The sequence below is a fragment of the Antedon bifida genome, chromosome 4 (assembly GCF_963402885.1).
Source record: "Antedon bifida chromosome 4, ecAntBifi1.1, whole genome shotgun sequence".
In the NCBI taxonomy this organism is placed as follows: domain Eukaryota; kingdom Metazoa; phylum Echinodermata; class Crinoidea; order Comatulida; family Antedonidae; genus Antedon; species Antedon bifida.
The window spans coordinates 2,520,297-2,548,185 of NC_136229.1; the positions used below are offsets into that span (position 1 = coordinate 2,520,297).

A 27,889-nucleotide genomic window follows, 5' to 3' on the forward strand; every position below is an offset into this window, starting at 1 on the left:
AACACTAACATGATAGGCCTACTAATAATATAATAATAATGTATAATACTTTAAATTTAACTTGTTTTTTTAAGGTGGAAGCCAACGTAGAAGTAGATAAATAAATCAACACACGTGGTGGAGGCTGGGATGATCAGTAACAACTTACCTTCAGGTAAACCTTTCATTTTTGGAATCTTGAATTCTTCCCGTAGGAATGCCATGGGATCCTGCAAGTCCATCTTGAGTGGGAACTCCTTATCAGTCACTTTGCATCCAAATTTATCCGCCTTTTCTTGGAGAAGATCTGATGGGCTGTCTTGGATAGACGTACGCTGTCTCTTAGTAGGTCTCTCCCCATTTTCAGACATTTTTGTTTGATTTTTGTTGATGATGAATTTGAGTACGTGCTACTAGAGGAATCTGACAAAGTTTTTGCAAAAGAAAAATGTGAATGGTCGATTAAAAAAAACAACTATACAGTTGATGACTTTGTTTGCAGAGAAAGATGAAACAAGATCACAACCTTAGCAGGAGGAGATCAAAATGTTTGTGTTTTCTGTTCAGTGCCAGAACCCTAAGTGTAAAAAGTTACTTATTATCCAGCATTTAAAGACAACACCTGGTTTGAACTTGACCTTAGTAAGTAGGTCACGGTCGTCGTGTCAACAATTATAATGATAATCTATTGGGCGTTTAATTTCTTAAGAAAGAATGGTATTTGTGCATCTGGTGCCTTATTAGGCCACGATGAGAGAATTTCTGTTCATTACAGATTATTAAAAAAAAAAAAAGTAATTATGGTTTTCTGTGCTTACAAAATTACATATTAAAAAAACTAAAGAATTATGATTTTCTGTGCTTTACAGTTAATTACATATTATTAAAAAAACTAAGTAATTATGATTTTCTGTCCTTACATTACCGTTAATTACAGTAGAAAAACTAACTACCGTAATTATGATTTTCCTGCCTGTACATTAGTGGTTTAGGCCTATTAAGCCTAAACCACTACTAACAGTAAACAACACTAATAAATATACACTTTCCTACAAAACCATAAATTAATAAATTTTATCCTAGAACTAAACGATAACCAATTTGTTGCTGTCTTTTCTAGCTAAATCGTGATCAATAATTTCAGATATACTTTTTGTTTAGGGAACGAAATTTTTTTATTTTTACATTATTTTTATACGTGAACATATTGCTTAATTTTAGTTAAATGTACAAGTTTAACAAAAGAAGAACAATTGTATTGCTCTGACTGATCATGACGTCATTTGATTGGATTTTTGAAAATATTATTTTTATCAAAGACAGTATGAATAGTAGGCCTATATTCTTTAGTTCTGTGAAGAACATTTTTCTCATTTCTTTAGTGTTTTCTGTAGAAAAAAAGGTGTATTTAATTATCCATTTATCATGGTTTGTAACATCCTAAACAGATTTTAAGAAAGTGGAGTGTCTTACGGGTCTATTTTAGGATCTCTTTTGTTTTTATGTATGTCATTGACTTATCTAATAATCAAATAAAATTGATGAAGTCTGCAAAACGATACCAGCATCAGAAGAGCACAAGAATGTTGCAATCTTACATAATGATCCTTGCTATTGTATTATGATTGTCCTTGTATTTGTGATACTTTCAAGATGGTTTATATCTAATTAACTACAGTTAATTTATATTAAGGTCGAGGTAATGGTTTTTGATAAACTTTTATTATGTATTAATGGTGCCAATTAATATTGTAACCGCCATCATCTTAAACCAACTTTGCTTCTGTTGGCTTAATTTCCTTTAATTTATGTTGTCTTTTTGGCACTTACTAGGTGCTCAGTTGACAGGCGTGTAAAGTCATTTCCTTTAAAAGTATGGATTTTATGCATTAATGGTGCCAATCAATATTGTAACCTCAACCAATAAGTCAATATTAGTGATTGAAAAGAAGTCATACATGCACTGTTGACCATGCCTATAGAGATTATTATTATTATTTATTCAGGCAAAAGATACATTTTACAAAATATAATACAAATCAACAAATTAAACAAGCATGACGCAAGAAGAAATATAAAATCATAGTCACTAGCTGCCAGGAAAGCACAAAAGTAGTCTAAGCCACTGTCACCAATTTGGTGATATAGATTTAAAACCTGCAGCACATGATTAATTGTGCAAATCTAGCCTATTTCCTTCATAAAAATGTAATTTCATAAAATCATGATTGGCCTACCAGTACCCTCAATTCAGAGATGTAGAAAATACCTACTTACATCCACATGCCTCTGCACTCCATTCAAATAATAATTTAATATTATTAATCATAAATCAATAAAGATTTAAATATAAATTGTACCATTACATAACAAGTGATTTAATTAATAATAATGATAATAAAATGTCCCAAATGTTTCTAATGCCTTTGAAAATGAATGAATCTCTAATTAATTTCACACTCACCTTTACAACAGACTACAATACAGTAGGTCCTCAATACAGAGTGGTGTCTCAACTCTGAATAAAAGTAGGCCTACTGTAAATGTTTTTGTTTTGATGGTGGTGGCGCTGACGTCACACAAGAAATCGAATCTCCCATTAGATAGCGCGCCCTCAATTTGTTTTTATAAATTGGAAAAAAAAAGATGATAAACAACAACATAACAACTAAAAAAAGATAAGTAAGAAAGAGGGGGTTCTTTGCAAAATTTGAAAGGTAAGTACTAGGCCTAGCCTATTTGTTTACCTAGGCCAAGTCTGCTATTACTATTTCATTAGCGTTAGCTAGTTAGTAGCCTAGGTAGAGGCTTAGGCCTAGCCCTACTACTTACTCTAGCTAGGCCTAGCTAGGCCCTAGCCTAGGTAGGTAGGGACACTACCTACTAGGCCTAGTAGTAGTAGGCGGGTATTCGTAGTAGGCCTATCCCACCAGCCCAGCCAGGCCGCCTAGGCTAGCTAGCTAGGCCCTAAACTAACTATTAAGTATTATCACAGTATCATCAGGAGATAGGCTACTCTAGGCTAGGCCTAGTAGCTAGTAGGCCTCTATCTATTCCCTTATACAAATCCTATACAAACGAAACTAGGCTAGTGGTGGGCTGCACAAACAACACTAGTAGTACTAGTAGGCCTATAATACGGCTAGGCTAGGCCTATATTTATACTGTATACATTTATAAGATAGTTCATTCATACTTGTTTTGCTGTTTATTTGAAGAGAGGCTTTAGATTAGAATTTTTTTAAACCCAATAAATTTAAATATTAATTAATACGCCTGAACAAAAGGCCATATGTTAATCATCAAATTAATTCTAATGATTCTCCATTGTCTCGATTAATTTCAGATTTATGTTTAAAAATAAAAATGAATTAATTAATGGACATGTTAATTGGTAGAACAGGATAAAACAATGAGTAGTTTTGGTACAACAACAGGACTCCTAGAATCCGGAAGAGATTCAAATCGATCTTTCACAGGGAGAACCACACCTGTCAAAAAAACTTACAAATACCGCAAAGTAGCTGAACAATCACAAGTTGATGAAACACTGTTTAAGGCATCTGCAGTAAAGCTCACTCCAAAATCAGACATTAATTCAAATGGCAATAATCAGTTAACCGTGACAAAAAAAGGTGATCAAACAAAAGTTCCCACAATTAAAACACCTTTAAAAGGAATGCCTCGGACACACAACCCGTACCGTATTCATAAACACTCGCCATCGTACGTGGATGAGACGCTATTCGGACCGCGGTTACCGACGCCAAGCTTTCCCGCACCGTGGGAAAAGGAGAGTACAGTCAAAGGTCAAATACTGATGTGGAGTCCGCCCGTTTCTGGCAGTATGAGTATGACAACTCAAGGGTCAACTAATCGACCTTTTTCTGCAGGTTCAGCACGACCTAGTTCCGCAGGGGGAAAACGACCAAATTCAGCAAGACCAAGTTCAGCACGATCAAGTTCAGCAAGACCAAGTTCAGCTGGTAGTACTAGACAACCTTGGAAATGAATAAATGCATATTGTAAACATTGATAGAGGTCCCCACGGCGGGATTGAGTTTTGAGTCCTCATGACTGCATTTATTTGTAAATAATGTTATTTATCATTTGTATGTGTTTTATTGGAATTTAAGAGGGCCGGCCCTGAATATTAACTGGCATTAATTTGTCCAGCTGGAAGGGTTACCCTCTATAAATAAAGTGGGGAAAAAAATGAAATGTAATAATAATAAACCAATTTAGCAATTATATGAACAAAGCCAAAATTGTTGGATCAAAAGATTTCGTTGGCGATTCAATTTATTGAACATCAGTGGATTTTTTTGTTGGTTTTAACGCAGTTTAAAGCTCTGTCTACACCACCAAACTAGTTTGACAAAAAAAGTATAATGTGCCAAAATATGGTAGTGATATGCTTAAATATTGTAGTGATATGACATCATCATGTCCATATATGGGCACATTACATTTTTGTGTCATAAAGTTTGATAGTGTAGACAATGCTTAAGTGTCACTTTGTGGCATCACAACTACTTGGTTTAACCATGTTTTTAATAAGCCAAGAATCGGTATTTTAAATTTATTTTGCAGTGGATTTATGTGTTTCTCTACAAGATTATGTATTCTATAGATTTTCTACAGGGGTTGTTCAACTCCTTTGTTTAGTACATACAATGAGGAAAATGTTTTAAATATTTACTGTACACTAATTCGATTTTGCAATTAATATTTTAATTTTTTTTCAATAAAACTATTTATTTGAAAAACTGCACTTCATTAATGATTGCTTCCATGAAAAAATAAAAATTCCATATACAGTATACAACAAACAATACAAAACAGAAAATGACACTAAAATAGGATTTTCTCCAATTTAGTGATGGTAACAGATAGTTCGTAATACACCTAACAAGATCATTTTCAATATTCAAAACTCTTATTCTAAAAACATAGACGCACTTGCGTACATGCTCGTAAAAAGAAGGAATTCTCCTCGCGGCAAACATGTAATACTAGCACTACATTATGAACATAATTATTTTATATTTTAGTACTCCACTAGTGGGTACACTAATACTCTTCATTATACAGTTAATAGTTTGTTTGTTTGTTTATTAATTCTTTTCCACACACATCAATATACATTTTTAATTAAATATTTAGATTAAAAAAAAGTATGATGTGTGTGGAAGGTGACCAAATAAGTTGAAAACTTTAGGATATGGTCACCTTCGTTAATCATCAGAACGGTATTTAGTTTGGATACCCAGACAAGCACACGGGAGAAAAATTATCACTTAAACAGTTTATAATCTTCTCTCTTAACAAATAACTTGGTCTATTAATTGAGAGTTTTCAATTGCGAAAACGTAGAAATTTTGTGAGCATGCACACGCTTTTGGTGTGCTTTTTTTGTCTAGTTTTAACCGATTCTAGGTCCGAGAAATGTAATGCATTACAATTATGATAATGCCTTTAAAAGTTGTCACAAATTGAAAGCTTATTAATATTATTATTACATTTTTTATTATTATATTACTGTAAATATAAAACTATTTATGGAAGACTGCACTTCATTATTAACACATATTGTGTATTTTAGTACTCCACTATTGGCGATATTGCATAAAATACATTTTTAAATATATTTAATTATAAAAAATAATAGTAATGATTATAAAAAAATATTATTGCTAGGTTCTCATACCATAATCTATTAATTATGATATTCTTCTAGTACTTATTATTTATTTTAAACATTTTAATGTCTTCAGTTTACTATATTACAAAATATTTTCTCACAATTTGACCATCAGATATAAAGTTTACCGTATTTACAACTTGTATTCAACTTTAAATACTTGTCAAATATATTCATACTTATTTTCTTTAAAAATAATAGGTGTCCTGAATAAAAGTTGGCCCTAGTGTTTAAATATCATTCATTTCATGGTAAAGTGTCCCCTCAATAGGAGTGTCCCCTCAATAGGAGTGTCTCCTCAATAGGAGTGTTCCCTCAATAGGAGTGTCCCCTCAATAGAAGTGTCCCCTCAATAGGAGTGTCCCCTCAACAGGGGTGTCCCCTCAACAGGAGTGTCTCCTCAATAGGAGTGTCCCCTCAATAGGAGTGTCCCCTTAATAGGAGTGTCCCCTCAATAGGAGTGTCCCCTCAATAGGAGTGTCCCCTCAACAGGGGTGTCCCCTCAACAGGGGTGTCCCCTCAATAGGAGTGTCCCCTCAATAGGAGTGTCCCCTCAATAGGAGTGTCCCCTCAATAGTGGTGTCCCCTCAATAGTGGTGTCCCCTCAATAGGGTGTCCCCTCAATAGGGTGTCCCAAAGAATGTGTTCTACATTGATTTATAAAGTACAAATTCAACTTATTCAACGTAATAATATAAAGTATGTTTTCAATTTCAAATAATTTGGAAAAAAATTATTTACATTACCTGATAAAAAGCAGGAGAAGAAGCCTTAGTCTAGAAGTCAATGTGTCTTTGGTTAAATTTATTATTTATTTTGTCTTTTTTTAAAGCAGATTAATAATTTTTTGTAATTTGTTTTTGCTAAAAAATGAATAACTTTAAAAAAAACCACAAAATGGCATATTTAAAGTTTTCCTGTTTTACGTGACAAAACATTCTTAGGCTCCTTCTAGGCCTGTGTTGGTTTTGTTTACTTCTAGGCCTGTGTTGGTTTTTTTTTCTTATGTATTATCAAAATCGGCCTTCCACATTGCAACTTTTCCATCCTTACTTCCCGAACCTGTTAAAATATACTGTTTGGCTGCCATGCACATGGAGCGAATAGCGTCCTCATGGGCTTCTAGAACTTTCTCTTCTCTGCGACATGTCTTGGTGTTAAATAAATGAATTTTACCTTGTTTGCTGCCAGCCCAAATCTAATTTTGAGAAAGAACACATGTATTACTGAAATTACAGGATGGGAAACAAAAGTTTGGATAGAGGTGTTTTGGCCACAAGAAAATCCTGGTAGTACAGTGTTGTACTGTATTTCAACCAGGAGATTCAGTCATGTTAACCATACAGTTTCAGGGCACATTTACAGTATCATTGTGGAGTTAATATATTCAGTTTCAGGCTCCAATTACTGAGTATCATTTTTTGGAGTTAATATATACAGTTTCAGGGCCCAATTACAGTATCATTGTGGAGTTAATATATTCAGGTTCAGGGCCCAATTACAGTATCATTGTGGAGTTAATATATTAAGTTTCAGGGCCACATTACAGTATCATTGTGGAGTTAATATATTCAGTTTCAGGGTCCAATTACTGAGTATCATTTTTTTGGAGTTAATATATACAGTTTCAGGGCCCAATTACAGTATCATTGTGGAGTTAATATATTCAGGTTCAGGGCCCAATAACAGTATCATTGTGGAGTTAATATATTAAGTTTCAGGGCCCAATTACAGTATCATTGTGGAGTTAATATATTCAGGTTCAGGGCCCAATAACAGTATCATTGTGGAGTTAATATATTAAGTTTCAGGGCCCAATTACAGTATCATTGTGGATTTGATATATTAAGTTTCAGGGTCCAATTACTGAGTATCATTTTTTTGGAGTTAATATATACAGTTTCAGGGCCCAATTACAGTATCATTGTGGAGTTAATATATTCAGGTTCAGGGCCCAATTACAGTATCATTGTGGAGTTAATATATTAAGTTTCAGGGCCCAATTACAGTATCATTGTGCAAGGCTGTAGCGATAGGTTAAAAATAGACGAGGCAAAGATGCTTTAAATATAATTATTTATACAAAATATGATGATCTGTGCAGAGGAATTGGGGTGGTTGGTGAAAATTGAAAATTTCAGACAAGGCGAGCGCCTGCCTCATGTAGGCTACGGCCCTGTTGTGGAGTTAATATATTCAATTACAAAAATGCCATAATATATATTTTTGTTTGTACTCCCTTTCTGCTTTTGAAAATGACAATGTCTAGGCCCCATCTCCCACTGATACAGATACTTTGGTGTAGTTTGTATGCTGAAAAATCAATCAAATATACAGACAGTAAATTATATTTTCAAAACTGACTTACCCTATTTTCCACAGCAACCAGCTTGCTGATACCACGGCAACTAACGCGTAGTGTATCCATAACTTCTAAGGTCTCTTCATTAAAGATTAAAAGTTTACCGTTGTTTGACCCAGTACAACCTACCCACAACTAGCAACGTAAAGAATGGAAAAAAATTATAAACATCCTAACTGATTTAACAATATACTGTGTATACAATAGTATATACAGAATATAAAATTTAAACATTAAGATATATTACTTTCATTCAAGTGTAGGAAATGGTTGTCTAAGAGTCTAAAGCTCTGTTCTACACTAGCAAACTAGTTTCGACAAACAAAGTGTGAAAAGTTCCCAAATATGGTAGTGATATGCCCAAATATGGCAGTAATATGACATCATCATGCCCATATTTGGGCATATCACACTTTTTTTTTGTCAAACTAGTTTGATAGTGTAGACAAAGGCTGTGATAACAAACCTTGTCCTCATATGTAAGAAAACAATCAAATTGTACAGGAAATTTTTTCTCATCCATATATACTGCCCTCTTGAGTTCATCACCAGTTGAGGGGTCAATGACACGGATAGCTTCTTTTGTGCCTGTATTTAAGTACAATGAGTAGAACATCTAGTAAAAGCATGTGACATGTGACATGAGTATCGGCCACAGGGCCGTAGCCACCAGTACAGTTGGTAAGGCATCAACCTGACCACTTTTTCACAGAGGCCTTAATATTTATTATTAGAAATTCAACACAATAGCAATACATCAATATTCATAGAGAAAAAAGAGGAATGGAATAATAATAATGATAATTATAACATGGAATAAAGATTCTTTACTCCATGATTATAACCAGGTTAATGGTGTGTCCAGAGAGAATAATGGGCTGAGGCCTTTGACAACGCAGTGGCTTGAACACAGATTGTTCCCTTTGCTTGCGAAACCTGGACTACTTTATTTCTTGTGAATACATCACTCTGCCATATATTTTAAGTTGACAAATAACATGGCCTGTCAGATAGGTGGTAATACCTCTGGGACTGTGTACCAGTTTACCGGAGTAAACCCCTACTTGTCTCAAATGATGAACTAGAGGTTCTTTATTCTGTGTACGCTGAACCTATGGTTGGTTTAGCTGGTTTATAGTCCTTATCCGAGAAAGAAGACTTTTTCCACCATCGAAACTAGAAGCGAACACATGCCGTTATTGCTGACTCTGTAGCTACAATAAATCGGCGCCTCTGTCTTAACCACTCGCCCAGAAATAATCTGAGGTGAATGTTGTCAAATTGTTAGCATGCGTACGCTTTGTAAAGAAAATTACCAGCCTAAAACTGTAAAGCGCTTTGTGCATTAAGAGCCATATAAGATCAATGTTTATGATTTACTTTAAAAATAATCTTGATATTGAAAATGTGTGTAGTTGGTCACTGTCTTGTAGATGCTTTTATTGTAAAATGTAATTTGTTTTGGTTTATTTCTGTTCTGGGTTGACCAACTAGCATAGGTGTTTAGCACCTGTTTGGTCTTTCCTTGCCTTTTATTTTGTCTTCTTTGTATTGTATATGGCAGAAAATTGAATATAAAAAAACGTATTATTATTATACTGTACTTACAGCACCATAACTTGCCGTCTTTCCATTTGATTGATGTTAAGCTCCTGCATTCAGGCAGTTTGATTGAGTCCTGCATCTTTTCTAATGTTGTCGTATTCCATATCATAATCTCACCATCCAAACTACATGTGTAGGCAGCTCTAAAAATGAAAGCACTCGGAAACTGAGTGAAGTATATTTCCACAAAGAGGGAGCATGTTGTTCTTTGCTTTAGGTAGCTTTACCTAGATTGTTCAAATCCGGTATTGCCTTTCCGAAATCAAGATTGACCACACATGAGGATAAGTGTCCTGGTTATGTCTTAATTATTCTGAGATTTTTTTCTTACGTTTTATTGGCTGTGACAGTCATATCAGAAACAAAATCACTGTGATCGCAAATTTTCTTATTGGCTGTGTATGTATCAACATCAATAATGTAAATGTTGGTATCAAATGAACCAGCCCAAACACTACCAGTACCAACTGACATTAAACAACACTGTAAAAGAACAAGAACACTTTTATATCAGTTTAATGCTCTGTCTACACTATCAAACTTTATGTAACAAAAAAAAAGTGATGTGGCCACTACCATATTTGGCCATATCACTACCATATTTGGCCATATCACTACCATATTTGGCCATATCACTACCATATTTGGCCATATCACTACCATATTTAGCCATATCACTACCATATTTGGCCATATCACTACCATATTTGGCCATATCACTGCCATATTTGGCCATATCACCACCATATTTGGCCATATCACTACCATATTTGGCCATATCACTACCATATTTGGCCATATCACTGCCATATTTGGCCATATCACTACCATATTTGGCCATATTTGGCCATATCACTACCATATTTGGCCATATCACTACCGCATTTGCTTATTGATTGACAAATTGTATAATTACCACTCGGTCCTTGGCATCACAGAATTCTGCCTCCTGCATCCAGGTTCTCCCGTCAAATATTTTGACTTTACCAGAAGCCATACCACACCATAGCTTACAGCTGTCACTATCATCAGATGTACTGCCATCGCTACTGTCTTGAAAAACAAAAAGATAGTGTGATTTATATCATTATAGAGATAAGTCATTGTTTTGCACCTGAATGTACAGTACAAAAGCTCTGTCTACACTATCAAACTATTTTGACAAAAAAAGTATGATGTGACCAAATATGGTAGTGATATGACATCATCATGTCCATGGGCACATCACATTTTTGTTGTCACATAAAGTTTGATAGTGTATACAGAGCCTAAAAGACAGAATTACCAACTCACTTCCAGGAATGTAGATCATAGCTTCAACAGTGCTTTTCATAGGCTCCGAGAAGGATGGGTTTATTCTATGTTTCAATGCATTGGGTGACTTGATTTTCTTAGTAGTACTATGTGTAAATTGGGACAGGTGCTGGAGAAAATAACATTTTAATGTAAGAAACAGGCTTTAAATACCAAGGTCCATAAAAAAGCACAACCCTTATTTTTTGTGGTCTGTGTTTCATTACTCACAATTCTTTTGTTCATATATTATATCTGGCTTGCCCGCCACAAGTGTCAATTAGACTTCTAGGACTCTAGCCTCTTCTTTTTAGCATATTTTAAAAATTTTATTTGCTTTTTTAAATGAAAAGTATATTAATTATTGGTTATCCGCACTTGGCGGATAACCCCTTGTTATTGTCAGGATCTTTTTTTTTTTTTTTTTCTCTTTTTTTTTCTATTTTCTTCTTTCTTTCCACGAATTTTGTTGGTCGCATATCTCTAATTCTGGGCAACATATGATTGTATAACTTTTTCATAAGATTGACCTGTAGCTGTAGATGTGCAAGAAACTTCGTTTTATGATTTTAGAGTTGCGCAACGTGACTTACGCGCCATTTTATGAATTTCAATGATTGATCATATATTAAAAACTAGAAGTCATTTTGTTTTGAAACTTAGTGAAAATTCAAGTCATATCAAGCGCAAACTTTCTATGGATTAAAAATGGCATGTTCCACAGAAAGTTACGCGCGCACGCGCGTTTAAAATTTCAAAATGCGAAAAATCAATTTCTAATCAACTTTCTACGCGTTTCATGGCATTTTAAACATGTCAAAAATTCCCATGCGCGCGCAATTATTGTACGCGCACGTGCGCATGCAGCGCAACAATATTATTTTTTCGCGTTATTTATGTTTTTTCAGTCTTTTCTAGTAATTTTACCAACTTTTAAACAATTTCGACTTAAAATTACGTCATACGAGCACGTGGAATTGGAGAATTCGCACGCGTTTTTGATAAAAAAGTTCAAAAATTCGTGAAAATTATGCCTTTTTTAAAAAAGTCATAGATTCTAAACTACGTGGTGAAATTTTTTTAAATTACAGATTCTGGAAGTTGATAAGTTGTAGATATTGAATAATGAATCGATATGGCTAACCGGACATTGTGACGTCATCGTATGGCCACTCGAATATAAAATATAGGATTTTTGTCTCTTTCGTCATAGCTCATCACATTTAATAGAGCGCATCTCCAATTATCCGTATTCTATTGCCCTCCATTTTTTTATATTGTCTAGGTCAATCAATTATCTTTCACATGATTTACCATTTTTAAAATTGTGATGACGTCATCATGGTCAAAAGCGTCATTAACTTTGGTCACTAAATTTTCACCTATTCTTAACTGTATGTAGTACGTATACAGTATATAGTGTTTCCTGTATATACTTGCAAAATAGAGAGCGCACTAACATTTTTTTCAATAGCATAATCGTTTTTCTGTGCGTAATATTCTAACGTATGACGTGCACGTGGCTTTTGGGCTGCGGATAACCTAACTCGTCCGTAGTGACGAGTTCAAATCTAGTTTATTTTAAAACTTTTTTGTCAAATGTTAACATTACATTTGAAAGAAGAAATAAATGTTACTTGAAATGTACTATACTAACCCCAGCAGCACTCTCTACGTGTCTTGCATGCGAAGCATTCGGTGTCTCTGAACTCCGGATGACAGCGTCCAGCAGCATCACATTCAGTGCTGCTTCCGTTATTACCTAAAAATAATGATGATACAGTAATAGTTTTTCGTTTCAGTGTTAAATCTAAATTATGTTCTGGTGTTGACATGACAGGCTTCGAGCAATTCAGACATAGCATGCTAGTTCCTCACATCATACTCTCTCTGTCTCCCAATTAGTTCCTTTATTCATTTACCTGATCATCTTTTTGTGCATGTGACACAATCCTTCCATTCCACATCTCAGTTATCAACAATTGCCAGCTATTACGTTCAGATTTTAAGTTTACAGTATATGGTTTGTCTCCCTCTTCAAGAATTATCAGAATGCAAAAGTAAAAACATTTAATAAATCACACAGAAACATCAATTAAATTACAGCTGGCAAATATATTCAAATAAGCATATTCCTAACTTTGTTACACTATCTTTGTTGCTATGTATCCCTACCTCTGTTGCTATGTATCCCCACCTTTGTTGCCATGTAACACTACCTTTGTTGCTATGTATCTCTACCTTTGTTGCTATGTAACGCTACATTTGTTGCTATGTATCCCTGCTTTGTTGCTATGTATCCCTACCTTTGTTGCTATGTAACACTACCTTTGTTGCTATGTATCCCTACCTTTGTTGCTATGTAACACTACCTTTGTTGCTATGTATCCCTACCTTTGTTGCTATGTATCCCTACCTTTTGTTGCTATGTATCCCTACCTTTGTTGCTATGTATCCCTACCTTTGTTGCTATGTATCTCTACCTTTGTTGCTATGTATCTCTACCTTTGTTGCTATGTATCTCTACCTTTGTTGCTATGTATCTCTACCTTTGTTGCTATGTATCCCTACCTTTGTTGCTATGTATCCGAAGAGCAGCAACATATAGTGTCTTGAGAGAGGTAAAATGTTCAATTTTCTCCATATGTTTAATATCTGTTAAATTTATGACATCATGAAATTCCTGGTTTCCATTCTCTAAGAACACTAACCTAAAATCAAGAATATGTTTACTAAATTATACAGGGAGGTCTTGACTGTAAATTGATGGAAATATTGTGGATATTTGTTTTCTTTCTTTAATTCTACATTATTCTGAAACAACTTCTAAATTGTGTCGAATCTTCCGAGACGTTAAATCTTAAACGTATTTATATGATAGTCACAACTACTTAGAAATGTTATCAGTTGACTGTGTCCATGTTCAACTATCTTATAGGTAAATGAAACCAACGTTTATCCGGTTATAATATATAATTTCACAGTCTCAATAGAACAGATTAATAATTTAACAAAAATTATATGAGGAATTTAATTACCTCTTTTGAGTTAGTACCAATCGTCCAGACCCATTTCCTGATGATATCAATCCAGATACCTTTATTGGACACTCTTCTCCTTCCTTCAAGTGAGCTTGCAGATGCGGGTAGATGGCGTCTGTTTCAGTGCCATTATCTTTCCAGCTATCAACAAAACTTGAAAATGTGTCTGACAGCAACTCTGCAGAAGATAGAATGACAGAAAACAAATGATTTTCACAACAGTGCAGATACTTCTGTTTTAACATAGCTCTGTCTACACTATCAAACTTTATGTGACAAATGTTATGTGCCCATATATGAACATGACAATGTCATATCACTACCATTTTTAAGCATATATAAATATATTTATAATAAATAATAAAGCTTTGTCTATATATCAAACTTTATGTGACAAAAAAATGTGATGTGCCCATATGGACATGACGATGTCATATTACTACCATATTTGGGCATATCACTACCATATTTGGGCACATCACACTTTTTTTGTCAAACTAGTTTGATAGTGTAGACAGAGCTTTAAGGTGGGTCGTGGTAACCAGCAGTGTAGCCCAACTTTACTGCAGCCATGGAATATTACTCAAGCACAGTTTAAATAACAGGTGAGGGAGGGGTTGGGGTGCTTACCATCATTTCCAACTGTGAGAGCTTTAAACAACCTTTCAATCACGTCTTTATCCATAGCAATCTCCATAATCTGAATCCGTTTAATAAAATCCTCCAAATCTTAAAAGAAAAACATAATTATGGTAATAAGGTTGTCTCCTTGTTCCTACTCAGCAATTTACATGCCCTTCATTGAGGTACAGTACATAGTGAGGTACAGTACATGCTAAGTACTATTTCCAATACAATTCACAAGGTGGAATTTACATTAAATACATAAAGTAAAGACTTTCAAACACTATCAAACTTTATGTAGCAAAAAAATGTGATGTGCCCATATATGGACACGATGATGTCATAGCCCTACCATATTTAAGCATATCACTACCATATTTGGGCACATCACACTTTCATGTCAAACTAGTTTGATAGTGCAGACAGAGTTTAAGATAAGATATTGTACCAAGTTTGTCTGGTAGGTTGTCCATGTCAAACTCTTTGTAATGTAGTCTTTGCTGTCTCATACAATTCTTCTGTTCAACCTTACTGAGAAATTCTTTGCTTCGATAGAATGGATTTCTCTTGACAACTTCCACGTCTGATTGTGGCAAATCCGCTATCACTTTTGCCATGAAACTTTAAAATGTTAAAGAAAAGCAATTAGCTGGCAAGGGGCAATGAAAATACAGGTACATACTCATGTACTCATGCTGGTGGATTAGTGTAAAGCTCTGTCTAAACTATCAAACTAGTTTGACAAAAAAATGTGATGTGCCCAGATATGGTAGTGATATGCCCAAATATGGTAGTAATATGACATCGTCATGTCCATATGGGCACATCACATTTTTTTGTCACATAAAGTTTGATATATAGACAAAGCTTTATTATTTATTATTATTTTGATGGTTTGAATATAGCTTGAAAATTTACTGTCAAATATTACAGCCAAGCCTTTATTAGGCAGATACCTATACTTGTATTAAGGCCATTTTGGGTCCTAGCCCTTCACTAAATAGGAGCATCTTTACACGTTTAAATGAATAACACAGTTGTCAAGCCTTATTAAGCAGATACCTATACTGGTATTAAGGCCATTTTGGGACCTATCCCTTCACTATATAGGAGCGTCTTTCCACTTTTAAATGAATAAAGATCTCATACTTAATAGGCATGATGGATAGGTCAACTGTGTTCAAGTTGCATAGATCCTCAAGACCAGTTATAAAGTGTGAGTTAGCAATATGAAACATTCCACGCAGATACAGGTATGATGCTTTTATACTTGTGTTACGCACATTCTGGAAGAAAAGTGAACCAAATATTACATGATATATGGTGGCAGGCAATGTAGTGGGGTGGCAGGGGCAGATCCTGGGGGGCCCAGCCGGTTTGTGAAACTTTTGGGCTGATCCTCATTTCATATTCGTAAAGCGTATTCGTGTTGACAAATATCGCCAGTCATATTAGTAACTACAAAATGAGTATAGTTTTTGATCTACAGTATTTTGCACATTTTGCATTTGAATCAGGAATGATTCATGATTATAATATAATTATAATATAATCACTTGCTTTGATGTTACGCTAGGCCTAGGCAGCCAAGCAGCACGCACCCGCATTTCGTTCAAATTTACTGCTGTCATATTTTTGACGGCTTAAACAAACGAATACCTGTGCGTGATGTATCAGTTTTCGTTATCGTATTCATAGTGCTGCGAAACCTCTCTATTAACTAGAATGTAAATACATTAAGATGCTTACTGACAAAACGTCTGTTAGTTCTGTGACACATTTATCAAAGAAAACTTGTGCTGTCAATTGCTTTGATCCTAAAGAAATTTGAAATAAGATAATATCAATTTGGCATAAAAATTGAATATTCTAAATAATTATTCATATCTACAAAGCTTGTACATACTGCAGCATGCAATGCGAATTTTCCTTTTCTGTTTGTACGTTTGTTGATATGGATGAAATATTCACGAAATAAAAGAAATTGAAATTGAAAACAAAATGTAATTACAACCTAAGATTACTGAACTGTACCTGTAACTGAAGCCTCGTCAAGTGACCAATCAAAAGACGGCAAGGTCAGGTGCGTGTGAGGGGTAAATTGTTGCTTTATGTTATCGGTAGATGCTGAAGATTTACGTCTCATTGCCATGGCTGACTGGACACATGTCGATGGGTGGTATCTATAAAAAATAATTTTTTCATTATTTAACGTCCAGTTACATTGTAGTGTAATCATAAAGCTTGGTTTCCACTAGAACGCAACGCAAGGACGTAAGCCGCAACGAAAACGAATTGACCAATCACAAGGAACGGTTCGCATAATCCATCGCTTGGATTGGTCAATTCACTTACATTGCGGCTTACGTCCTTGCGTTGCGTTCTAGTGGAAACCAAGCTTTACTGAAGTAGTTGAGGCGTTCTTATTTCCCCAGCATCAACACATCAGTTTCGTACATAATCCACGAGGGGAGTTATGAGCTGAACCACTAATTTTAATTGTTGTGTTTAACTCAAAAGCTCTGTCTACACTATCAAACTTTATGTGAAAAAAAAATGTGATGTGCCCATATATGGACATGATGATGTCATATCACTACCATATTTGGGCACATCACACTTTTTTGTAAAACTAGTTTGATTGTGTGGACAGAGCTTAAGACCCTCTAAAAAAACAATGTCGTGATGAAGATGACTGGGGGACACAATACATCTTTAAGTGAAAGTTAAAGATTTTATGCCTGTATGTTCCCTTTCAAGACCCTCAAGTCAAATGGTTGTAATTATTATTAAATATGTAATTATAACATAATATGTGATGTGTTCATGCATGATTCTGTGCAGTATATATGTGAATAAATAAACTGTTTACACCAGGAAAGAGTGAAATTCACTCTTTCCTGATTTTACTTCGGTACAGTGAGGTGTGTTAAAAAACAAATAATGAATGTTTTGTATTTATTAAATCGGTAGAATATTTTTATTCATTGACCGTCTGACTGTATTTTACAGTCAATCTTACAGTCAACTTATGAAATATTCTCCCCAATTCAATGCATAACATTAGTATTTGTATACTATACAGTATTTGTGTGAAGTGTAAAAGGTTAGGCCTCATGTGTAAAACATATACGTAAGTGAAAACAATATAGGGAGCATTGGTGACAACTAAATAAACATATATAAATGTGTATACACAAAAAAATGTATTAAACTCCCCAAAAATCTGTTAAAATTTATTTTAAATTTACAAATTAAAACATTGAGAAGAGTTTTTAGGGAATTCATGGATTTTAATTTCATACTTACCTAAAATGTATAATAAATAAATATGTTTTGATAATGATGTGAATACAAGATAAAAATTATTTGAAGCATGTGAAATTTACCCATCTTTACCAGTGACATGGCACACAGGTAGCAAGGTGTTTACATGTGGCACTCTCCACCTATGGCCCCCGCTTCAAAGGAGGATAAAGAAGCAATGATAATGTACAGTAAGCTTTTATTACACCTCAATTGATGAGTGGTATAATGAGCCTAGCTTTCGACATTTGATTCAAGGTAGAAGCAGTTAATTAATTATATAGAATTAGAACATTGTGCGTGTTATAGAATAACTAATGAATGTTTTGTATTAGTATAGTGCGATAGAGTTTCCATTCCACTTTAAGCATTTATTTGTATATTCCATCAGGTTTATAACTCCAGGATTTTAATTTCATGATCAGGGCCGTAGCCAGCATGAGGCAGACGAGGCAAACAGATCGTCATATTTTATAGTAATAATTATAGTTAAAGCATCTTTGCGTTGTCTGTTTTTAACCTCTTGCTACGGCCTTGATAATTTTACGTAAGTTGTAAAATTAATATGTTAATTGATAATGTAAAGACATTATAAATATGATATGAAGCAAGTGAAATTTACCCATCTTTAGCAGCGACGTGGCACACAGGTAGCAAGGTGTTTGCATGTGGCACTCTCCATCTGCGACCCCCGCTTCAAAGGAGTACAAAGAAGCAATGATGTATTTTTTTATACATAATTCGATGAATGTTTTATATAACGGTATTGATACATGATGTATTTTGCCTTTTTCAACAAATATTTCTACTAAAGCTCTGTCTACACTATCAAACTGTATGTGGCAAAAAAATGTGGACATAATGATGTCATATCAATACCATATTTGCGCATATCACTACCATATATGGGCACATCACACTTTTTTTTGTCAAACTTGTTTGATAGTGTAAACAGAGCTTAAGATTAAAAATACAAATATATTGCAGTAAACGTTATTACATAATAAGTTTAGTCATAAATTATGTCTATGCAAAGAACAAGCCTTTTGGAAATGTTTGAAGCATATGGTTCTTTCTCCTTCTTAAACTTTAGAGATGAAGCATTCAAAGACAGTTAAAGACCTTTTAGAAAGAGACAACATGACACACCATGACCATGTATATAGCACTTTTAAAGCACAGCAGTATTTACCTAGGAAAATCTGAAAATAAACCAATGTTTGTCGAGCTTTGCGGTCTTGTCCTTCTTTCCAATCTGGTGTAGTAATCCTGCTTTTTGTCAAGACGATCATCAAGAAACGTCTTGAACATTTGTTGTTCCATAATCTAAAAAAGGTTAATAATATATTATATTTATTATAAAGATACAGAGTTTCTTCAACTGAAGACCTCTCCAAGGAAGGACACCTACAAATCGAGAACCTCGACTCCAAACCTTAAAAACTGAAGTGAGGATAACACCTCCAGTATGATAAAGTAAAGACACTTACAGGTAAAGGTCATTACATTATGGTAAATTAAGCGTCATGTTACTCTCATGTTACTGTATACAGTAAAGTGTTTTAATAGTTGTAGAATATTTTGCATAAATAAATGTTCACCTTTTTGTAGAAATATCTTTCATCCTCTGGTCTTGACATCACAAAATCCTCTTTTTTGACACACTGAATTTCAGGACTGATGAAATCTTGAACGTCTCTTTAAAAAGATACATATAAAATGAACATCTTATATAGTTATGAAGTTCTTGCAACATGTCATCCACACATGAAAAGTTCAGCCCAGCAGGATTGCAGGATATTCCCCCACATACACTAGGTCCTCTAGGATGAACAGTCTTAGACTAAGAGACTACTATCGTTTGATAGAAATTAATAAACATATTTTACCTGAAAAGATTGGCCATAAATTCTAAGAAATGATTTTGTATTTCCAGTTGAAATTTTCTATGCATCTTGTCTGTGAAGCAGTTGGCAGACTCAAGACTGGTATGGTCAGGCCGTCCAACCATCATCAAGTCTACCATATAACGACGCACACTGCTAAAACTGAGGAATATATGGTAATGTGATGCAGTGCTGAAATAATCACTACCGTATTGGTAGACAAAAGTTATTTTTCTTAAAGTATGGAAAGAAAGGAGTTTTTGTCTCAAATTATGTTTCCAAAGTTGTGGACTTCACCATATTGGGCCAACTGAGACAAGTTTACTTTTAGGTTGGTCCTCATGGTTATGCTCTGTATTATTTGTATGGCATTTAAACAAATATTTGTTGAATTATTTTGTTTTTATTTATTTCATAGGTATTTATTGGTTTTTATATGACAATCATTCTTACTTCTCCATGAATACTGACACAGGTTGTTTTGGAATTGTTGGTACCTTAACACTTTTACAAACTTCAATTGAGCCTTGATCAATGTCAACAACAACCATGCCTTTAATCTGTTGATAGAAAAATAAGTGCATATTTATTTATTTCATACGCATCCAACATCGACTTACTTGCCAATTACAGAATGGATAAAGTATTTTATAATTTATTGTGCTTATAAATCAAGTCATATTTGAGGCTTAGGGAGTGGAGTTGAAAGAGTTGTGAGTTACAACCCTGGCACTAGGTCAGGATTGAACCCTGGACCATGGGATTGGAAGGCAAGTACGTTAATCATTAAGCTACAGCTCCATTTATCATCCTTAAGCCTTGTCTACACTATCAAACTTTATGTGACAAAAAAATATGATGTGCCCATATATGGACATGATGATGTCATATCACTATCCTATTCGGGCATACCACAATCATATTTGGGCACATCACACTTTTTTTTGTCATACTAGTTTGATATTGTAGACAGAGCTTTAGAAAGGGGACCAGTTCCTATTTACTCTCAATTCTGTGCAATACTGTATATTGATATTGCCAGAGAACAAATACTAGACACCATTGGCGGGCCTAAAAGCTCTGTCTAAACTATCAAATTAGTTTGACAAAAAAAGTGAGATGTGCCCAAATATGGTAGTAATATGACATCGCCGTCTCCATATATGATCTCCTTTCTAATGCTCTGTCCACACTATCAAACTTTGTGACAAAAATGTGATGTGCCCATACTGTATATGGTCATGCTGCTTTTTAACATAAAGTTTGATGTAGACAGAGCTTAAAACTCATGTTTTCTCAGATATGCACCCATGTCATCAGAGTCAATAATTTCCCAAGGAGTATGGTCTACTGTACCTCTTTGACAGACTTGGAATGTTCAGAGTGGCATCCCATGAGGAATACACCAGGAGCTTCAAGAAGGTCTAGCAACATAGTAGAAACAATGGGCACGTAGGTAAAAGGCCACTTAAATGGCAAGATAAACACCATAAAACACTGTAAAATAAAAAAAAAAAAAACCAACAATTGCAATTAAGTCAGAAATAATACAAGAAATATTTCTTACAAAAAATTGACAACCCAAACGAAATTTATTGAACAGGTCTTACAGACTACTGTCAGCATACAGTACATCTCATAGACTCTATTCTCCCAGACTTGCTTTGGGGTTTCCGCATGCCCAGTCCGAGTTTACAAATTCCAATTTTTTCATAAGCTTCTGTGTGATACAGTTTCCTAATGTGATACAGTTTCCTAATGCTTCCGCCCTCTTGAATATAACTGCCTAAAGGCAATCAAAATGATAAGCCTATTTTTTTTTTTTATATATTCTAAAAATAGCTAGACATACCTCCATTACATGAGTTAACAAGGCATAATTAGATGCTATGAAGATGATTGGCTGCTGCATGAGGATGAAGGACACAATCCTGAGAGTGTCCATTACGTTAAAGCTCAGAAACGGAATGTGAAGCGCTATGTCCACCACAGGCTTATCTGGGTCATCCGGTGGCACTACAACTATCGACACGTCGTTGATTGAAAATTCCTGGTTAAAAAAAATATTATTTTTTATCATAAATAATTAATAATATATAAATATGCACACATACTGTACTAATTAATATAATATTTTAAAATAAAATACAAATGAATGACAAAATATCAGCCCCTAGTGAGATTTGAACTCACGACCCCTGGTTTACAAGACCAGTGCTCTAACCCCTGAGCTATAGAGGCATTGGCTGATAACAGTAGTAATAATAGAAGTGTAAATAGTAATTTTACTATAAATTCAATAGTTGGCATCTGTTACCACTGGCATTAACATCCAAATGTCTGACAATCATTACTAATCAATTGTATGCATATTAATTACTATGTCTAATCAGGGAGTTGTAATTATTGAATTAGTTAATCTAATTAAGACTCCCTGGTCTAATTAATGATATATTGTCCCCCTTATTTTTCCCAATTTTTTGTTTATTATGCCATTTTAATGTCGCGTAATAGTTATTCACTTTTGACCACAAACTGGATGAAGAAAAAAATTATTTACCTGAAAAAATGTAATTTAAAGCAAAAAATACTTAAATTGTCTGTCAGACAATGGTTTTTTTAGTTCAAATTAACCATTTCGTTTCATCTTTTTATGAATGAAATAATTATTTGTTTTTGGTTTTTGTTAAAGTGAATAACTTTATTAAAACTGCAAAATGGTTAAAGTCTGACTTTATTAATCTTCATTTTTCATGTTTTTAAGGGACAATACATCTTTAAGTATTAGAGTAGATAATAGGCATAGGATCATTAAATCCAATTCAATAGTTTTCTTTTTTGTTTTTTGCTATTTTGTGATTTTAATGTTTGTACAGGAAGATAAAAATCTAATTTATTTGTAGGTTTTCAGACATATTAGCAACACTTCATGTCTTTTTCTTAGTTTGATTTCAACAGTGTAAGGAACAGGTCAAACAGAAACTGATCCAGGGGGATCTCTAGGGGCACGCTCCCCTTTATTTGACAGCTAAAATTAAATTATGAACTACGATTGATACTAACTATTAATATCATATGTTAGCAATATCATATGTTAGCAATCGACCCCTGTTACAACTTTATCAACTCCCTTTCAAAAGAGACAAGAGTTTGTTAAATGCGCTTACCACAGATAGGTTTCCTGGCGGCGGCATAGGAACCATGGCCACATAATACAACATATTTTTTAAGGATTTTAATAGAAGTTGCTCTGATTGCTGCAAATCCGGAAGAAGGCTATGATACAAAAGAACAAATATTAAATTATCATAATTTTACAATATTACTTTATTAAAAAAAAAATAAAAAAGTAATAAATATACATATTTTAAGAAAATCGATACATGGCTTGATTTTCGTATACAAAATACAAAATATATTTATATGCAATTTTATTTATTTACAAAGTAGTTTATCATTATGTTATTGTATTATTATAGGATGGATTGTGTATTATATGTATGTTATATTGTGGAAATAAATTGAAATTGAACTAAATTGATAATAGATAATGTCTTGACACAATGACAGATAAAAATATAAATATAAGCAATAAATCATTTAAGTTGAAGTTAATATCAAAAGAAAGTCAGTATGTTAATAATAGGACCTAAAGAAAGGTCGAGTAATAAAATAAGGTAGAGAGGATTCGAACCCAGGACCCTGGGCAAAAAAGCAAGCAAGTTTTTTTTTCTCTTTGTTAACCACAGACCAGCAGTTATGAGTTCATGATGACTAAATTAACAAAAATCAATTTTATGACATAATCAATAACGATGACATCACAATTGTACATCATGCAACAGGTGTCAGCACCTTTCAATATCAAAACCAATTACAGAGGATATCCCACAACAAATGCCTCTATAGCTCAGGGGTTAGAGCACTGGTCTTGTAAACCAGGGGTCGTGAGTTCAAATCTCACTAGGGGCTAACTTTTTAATTTCTTTTTTTATCATTTATATAAGTACAAGAAACGCAGTTTGATTCTATAGATGCAGCACAATTCTGGATTTGTTTTTTTTTTTCTTTTGTACCTACACATAATTAGCAACTCTCTCAGTGAGTGAAATGTTTTTATCATGTATTTTATTTAATAAGACAGATTTCTACACTATCAAACTAGTTAGATGTGAAAAAAAGAAGTGTGATATGACATATATATATATGGTCACATCATTTTTTTGTCACATAAAGTTTGATAGTGTAGACAGAACTTAAGACAAATAGATTTTCCCTAATGTGTTCTGCTGTGACAAATGCCAATCAATCAATACAATTGACATACTACTATTTATCAATAGGGAAAGTAAGATTAATATTATTATCATGGAGGGATCACAATGGTAAACAGGAAGTTGTGGTCTATTTATGTTTCTCTTTGAAAGTGTGATGGTAGTAAACAACCTTCAATTCTTTCTGCAGCATTGAACATGATAATATATTCATGTTGTAATATTGAAGCACTAAAGCTCTGTCCACACTATCAAACTAGTTTGACCAAAAAAAAGTGTGATGTGCCCAAATATGGTAGTGATATGCCTAATTATGGTAGTGATATGACATCATCTTGTCCATATATGGGTACATCCAAGGAAGAGTTAACTCTTCCCTGGTACATCACATTTTTTTTGTCACATAAAGTTTGATAGTGTACCTGTGTAGACAGAGCTTTAGAGGCTTTGAGCATTAAGTACTATATTATAAGAACAACATATTATTTTAAAAAAATCTCTGGTGTTGTTGTTATCAGATTAATCCATACAATAGTTCCTCCCACACACAGCTTGGCGATTCTTCTGCCTGCTTTTAATTTGTTTTCTTGTACTAATTTTTGAAAGCATATTTGTTTTATAAAAGAAAATTATATTTAATTATAGCAGGGTAAAAGAAATCATTGTCATTTGAAAGAATGGAAGACTTAAGCTCTGTCTACACTATCAAACTTTATGTGACAAAAAAAAGTGATGTGCCCATATATGGACATGATGATGTCATATCACTACAATATTTGAGTACATACAGGGAAGAGTGAAATTATCACATACTTTTTTCAAACTAGTTTGATAGTGTAGACAGAGATTTATACTATTTTTTAATTGAATGATTTTAAATCACAAAATGTGTGAATTCCTCCATCTGGCTAAATTTCATCCATATTATTGTGTAATAGATTTAAGAATACATTTGTGCTGAGTTTCTACCATACAAACAAAAACAGATTCACACTTCTAATTACCCCCATTTGTAACCCCAGCTTGTGTTCATTGTTCTATCTCTATTGTTCTTATCTTTCACAAAGACATGCACCACCCACATCTGGAAGAAGCTTTGAATTCCCTTTCAACAATCAAAGAATATAAAACAATGACACAAAGATAATAACAAAGATTGTTAAGTACTATACCAGGAACAGGATTGTACGAAATGCAGATAATCATACAGATTGATTTAAGAAATATACCTTGATAAAATTTTCTTCATTACGCCAAAGTATGGTGCTTGTGTTATGAGACAGATGCATTTGGGAACCCATCGAGTCGTCTCATTTTTCTCATAAATCTCTGTTCCTTCTTTTAGGTCATAAAAACCTGGTTCTCTTGATTTGCTCTGAAATATTATTATTTTTTTTAAATACATCTGAGCAATTCATCTTAAACTATTTTATTTAATTCTAAAGGGAAAAAACAACTATACCACAATTACATCTTTAATACACTAAAAGAAAAAATGATTGAAAAGAAATAAATATATATATATATATATGTAGATATAATATATTTATTTTCAAATGTAATTAGGATCTGCAGTACCATAATAACTCACTAAAGCTCTGTCTACACTATCAAACTAGTTTGACAGAAAAAGTGTGATATGCCCAAATATGGTAGTGATATGCTCAAATATGGTAGTGATATGACATCATCATGTCCATACAGTTCATTCTGCTTTTGAAAAAAAACACATTTTAAACAGTAGGAACATGTTTGGGACCTTGTTTTAGGAGGTCAGTCTCACAATTTAGAGGTTGGAATCCTGTATTTTTACTGTTGAATATTACCTGTTGTATACTGTATGGCACATGAAATGATAGGCATGTAGCGTAAGTCCTCACGCCTGTCATACTTGTCAGAACAAGGGTATGGATTGTTTCTTGAATACGATGTTTTGATTGGGATATCACATATGCCTCATCTGAAATCATTGATTTATTGATAGTATTAAATGTTAGTATTGCTAAATCTTTTGTATTATATGATCAAATATAATGCCATGCTCAGGTATAATCCCACCCTTAGAATACAACATTGGTTAACATAGTTAATGTAATCCGACTATAATCCCACCCCTTAAGTTTGTACAAATGTCATGCCCCTAGGACTATACATAGTTTAAATCTCGGTTTGGGTGTCTTTTTCTCATTCACACAGATTTCCTCATCTTTATCGTTTCAAATTAATTAATTTTCACCAGGCAAAATTTCTTCTAATGACTGTACATGTTTATTATATACATGTTTGATTTGATTTGATTTTATTCAGGTTTCAACATAAAATTACAAGACAAAGTTTAAAAATACAAATAGAAACATGTAAAGTATTGCACAGTACACAAGAAACCTAGGATAGCCCATAAAGTTGAAAAAAAAACCAACTTATTTCCAATGGGGTCCTAAACAACTTATTTCCAATGGGGTTCTATGTGGTACTGAATATTTAAATAAAATATCCTTCACCTGGAAAACAAAGTGGAGGAAGCGAATTGACCATCTCATGGTTGATGGATTGTGGGATAGCTTGACTGTTACTTGAAATCATCCTCATGATATGATGTCTAGAGCTTGTTCTTCGTAGCTTTTTCGGTGATATCTTAGGGGTTGTCGAGTCACTTGCGGTCACAGGGTAGCGTGGATCTATTTGGATAGCCTTTGACTGTGGATAGTAGGCACTCTGTGGTGTTATTACTGCAAGGACTTGTGTGTCCACTGGACCAACTTCATCTAGTGACTCAAATGGGTCAATTGCTGGATCCTATAAATATGAAATACATTTTATGATAGGCCTTCACTGCTAATAGTACCTGAACTTGTTACGAAATCTTCCAGGGTACTTAGCTGGATTTTATTGTAGGCATTTGGGTTCAAATTTGAATTTATATGAGTTTGCCATTAAAAATGGGAGTCAGACACTTAGAAATAGGCCGCAGACATAAATTCAATTTCAATGTTTTTAAATATGAATTATGTCGTTAACCTAGTCAATTTATTCTACCTGTGAAAAATCCTTTATTTTCAAACCAGTGTCCTCGTCAACACCTACAAGAACACACATCTCAACTAGGCTGTTATGTAACTTCGGTTTCGACACCACTGGTGGGGTAGAATTCATGTTGAATTTTCGAGGCGAAGAGCTGCACCTCCTCGTCTCTTCGAATCTAGGCCTAGGATACCCACCGAACGAATCCGTTTCTTCTGAAGCACTAGCTTCACTATTTGCCCTTGACATGATTGTTAAATTTTATTACTATTAATAATTGTTATTAGCTAACGATAATGATACCCAGAAGTAATTAAGAAACCGAAGTCCAAGAAAGACTTAAATTTTGTTTATTGTCTCGCGCATGATCGACTGCTGAGAGAGAAAAGGGGGTTTCCCTTATTGAACTTTTCCAAGGAGAGCGCGCCACCTACGTAACTATACTATGATCGTCCATGCTTGAGTCAAATGTTTAGAATAATATAATAATAACTTTACAGAATTTATTAATTATTTTAAAAATGCATATAGATTTATATAATGCGATATCTAATATCGACAATTTATTTATTTCAATCATCAATTCAAACATATGGTTCAAATATTATTATAACAAAATAAGTAACTTATTCTCGGCGATAGAAATGAAAAATTTAAGGCATCAAAATATTAAACGTTAGATATGTAAACGTTTAAATATGTAAACATGAAAAATCGACCACTAAAAATAAAATTTAGGTTTTTATTTCTAAATCAAATCAAATACAACATACAGTATATTCCATTCTTAATTA

At 33.8% G+C, this 27,889-nt stretch overlaps 3 protein-coding genes, 1 long non-coding RNA gene and 2 other non-coding genes across 7 annotated transcripts in view; 3 read left to right on the forward strand and 3 right to left on the reverse strand.

Moving 5' to 3' along the window:
* Nucleotides 1-2,530, reverse strand: part of LOC144840394 (kynureninase-like) — an 84,540-nt gene extending 82,010 nt beyond the window's left edge. Inside the window, exons 1-2 of the mRNA XM_078696200.1 lie at nt 2,444-2,530; nt 149-402 (exon numbers count right to left, since the gene is read on the reverse strand). Of these exons, the coding sequence (XP_078552326.1) occupies nt 149-350 (202 nt within the window). The 5' untranslated portion in view covers nt 351-402; nt 2,444-2,530. The remainder of the gene's footprint in view (nt 1-148; nt 403-2,443) is intronic.
* On the forward strand, nt 74-19,967 carry LOC144840428 (uncharacterized). Its single transcript, XR_013611914.1, has 3 exons — nt 74-154; nt 19,279-19,406; nt 19,851-19,967. It is a non-coding gene; the product is annotated as an uncharacterized LOC144840428 (long non-coding RNA).
* Nucleotides 2,614-4,858, forward strand: LOC144840419 (RBPJ-interacting and tubulin-associated protein 1-like). Its single transcript, XM_078696231.1, has 2 exons — nt 2,614-2,696; nt 3,326-4,858. The coding sequence occupies exon 2, from the start codon at nt 3,392-3,394 to the stop codon at nt 3,989-3,991; it is 600 nt and encodes a 199-aa protein (XP_078552357.1). The 5' UTR covers nt 2,614-2,696; nt 3,326-3,391; the 3' UTR covers nt 3,992-4,858.
* LOC144840379 (DENN domain-containing protein 3-like) lies at nt 4,727-27,477 on the reverse strand. Of its 2 annotated transcripts, XM_078696178.1 has the most exons (28): nt 27,111-27,477; nt 26,576-26,870; nt 25,901-26,034; nt 25,304-25,449; nt 22,968-23,076; nt 21,653-21,850; nt 21,157-21,297; nt 20,254-20,360; nt 19,804-19,962; nt 19,516-19,612; nt 19,107-19,240; nt 18,537-18,608; nt 16,643-16,791; nt 16,358-16,425; nt 15,758-15,894; nt 15,057-15,229; nt 14,615-14,713; nt 13,982-14,162; nt 13,515-13,654; nt 12,866-12,978; nt 12,601-12,705; nt 10,944-11,073; nt 10,567-10,703; nt 9,982-10,133; nt 9,654-9,793; nt 8,512-8,633; nt 8,052-8,180; nt 4,727-6,881 (listed from the first exon to the last, which is right to left on the reverse strand). In XM_078696178.1, the coding sequence occupies exons 1-28, from the start codon at nt 27,342-27,344 to the stop codon at nt 6,687-6,689; spliced, it is 3,996 nt and encodes a 1,331-aa protein (XP_078552304.1). In that variant the 5' UTR covers nt 27,345-27,477; the 3' UTR covers nt 4,727-6,686. The 2 variants fall into 2 exon arrangements, with proteins under 2 accessions (XP_078552304.1, XP_078552305.1); XM_078696179.1 differs by lacking the exon at nt 18,537-18,608 and having other exon boundaries at nt 27,111-27,476.
* On the reverse strand, nt 21,969-22,041 carry Trnat-ugu (transfer RNA threonine (anticodon UGU)). The gene has a single exon. It is a non-coding gene; the product is annotated as a tRNA-Thr (tRNA).
* On the forward strand, nt 23,700-23,772 carry Trnat-ugu (transfer RNA threonine (anticodon UGU)). Its single transcript has one exon. It is a non-coding gene; the product is annotated as a tRNA-Thr (tRNA).
* Nucleotides 27,478-27,889: the final 412 nt, after the last annotated feature.

Excerpts from the sequence above, each read along its gene's own strand:
- LOC144840419 (XM_078696231.1), top strand. The coding sequence starts at position 3,392 with ATGAGTAGTTTTGGTACAACAACAGGACTCCTAGAATCCGGAAGAGAT.
- LOC144840379 (XM_078696178.1), bottom strand. The coding sequence starts at position 27,344 with ATGTCAAGGGCAAATAGTGAAGCTAGTGCTTCAGAAGAAACGGATTCG. Across the intron at positions 16,426-16,642 it reads TGACGAGGCTTCAGTTACAG|GATCAAAGCAATTGACAGCA; the intron begins GTACAGTTCAGT and ends AAATTTCTTTAG. Across the intron at positions 10,134-10,566 it reads GTGATGCCAAGGACCGAGTG|TGTTGTTTAATGTCAGTTGG; the intron begins GTAATTATACAA and ends GTTCTTTTACAG.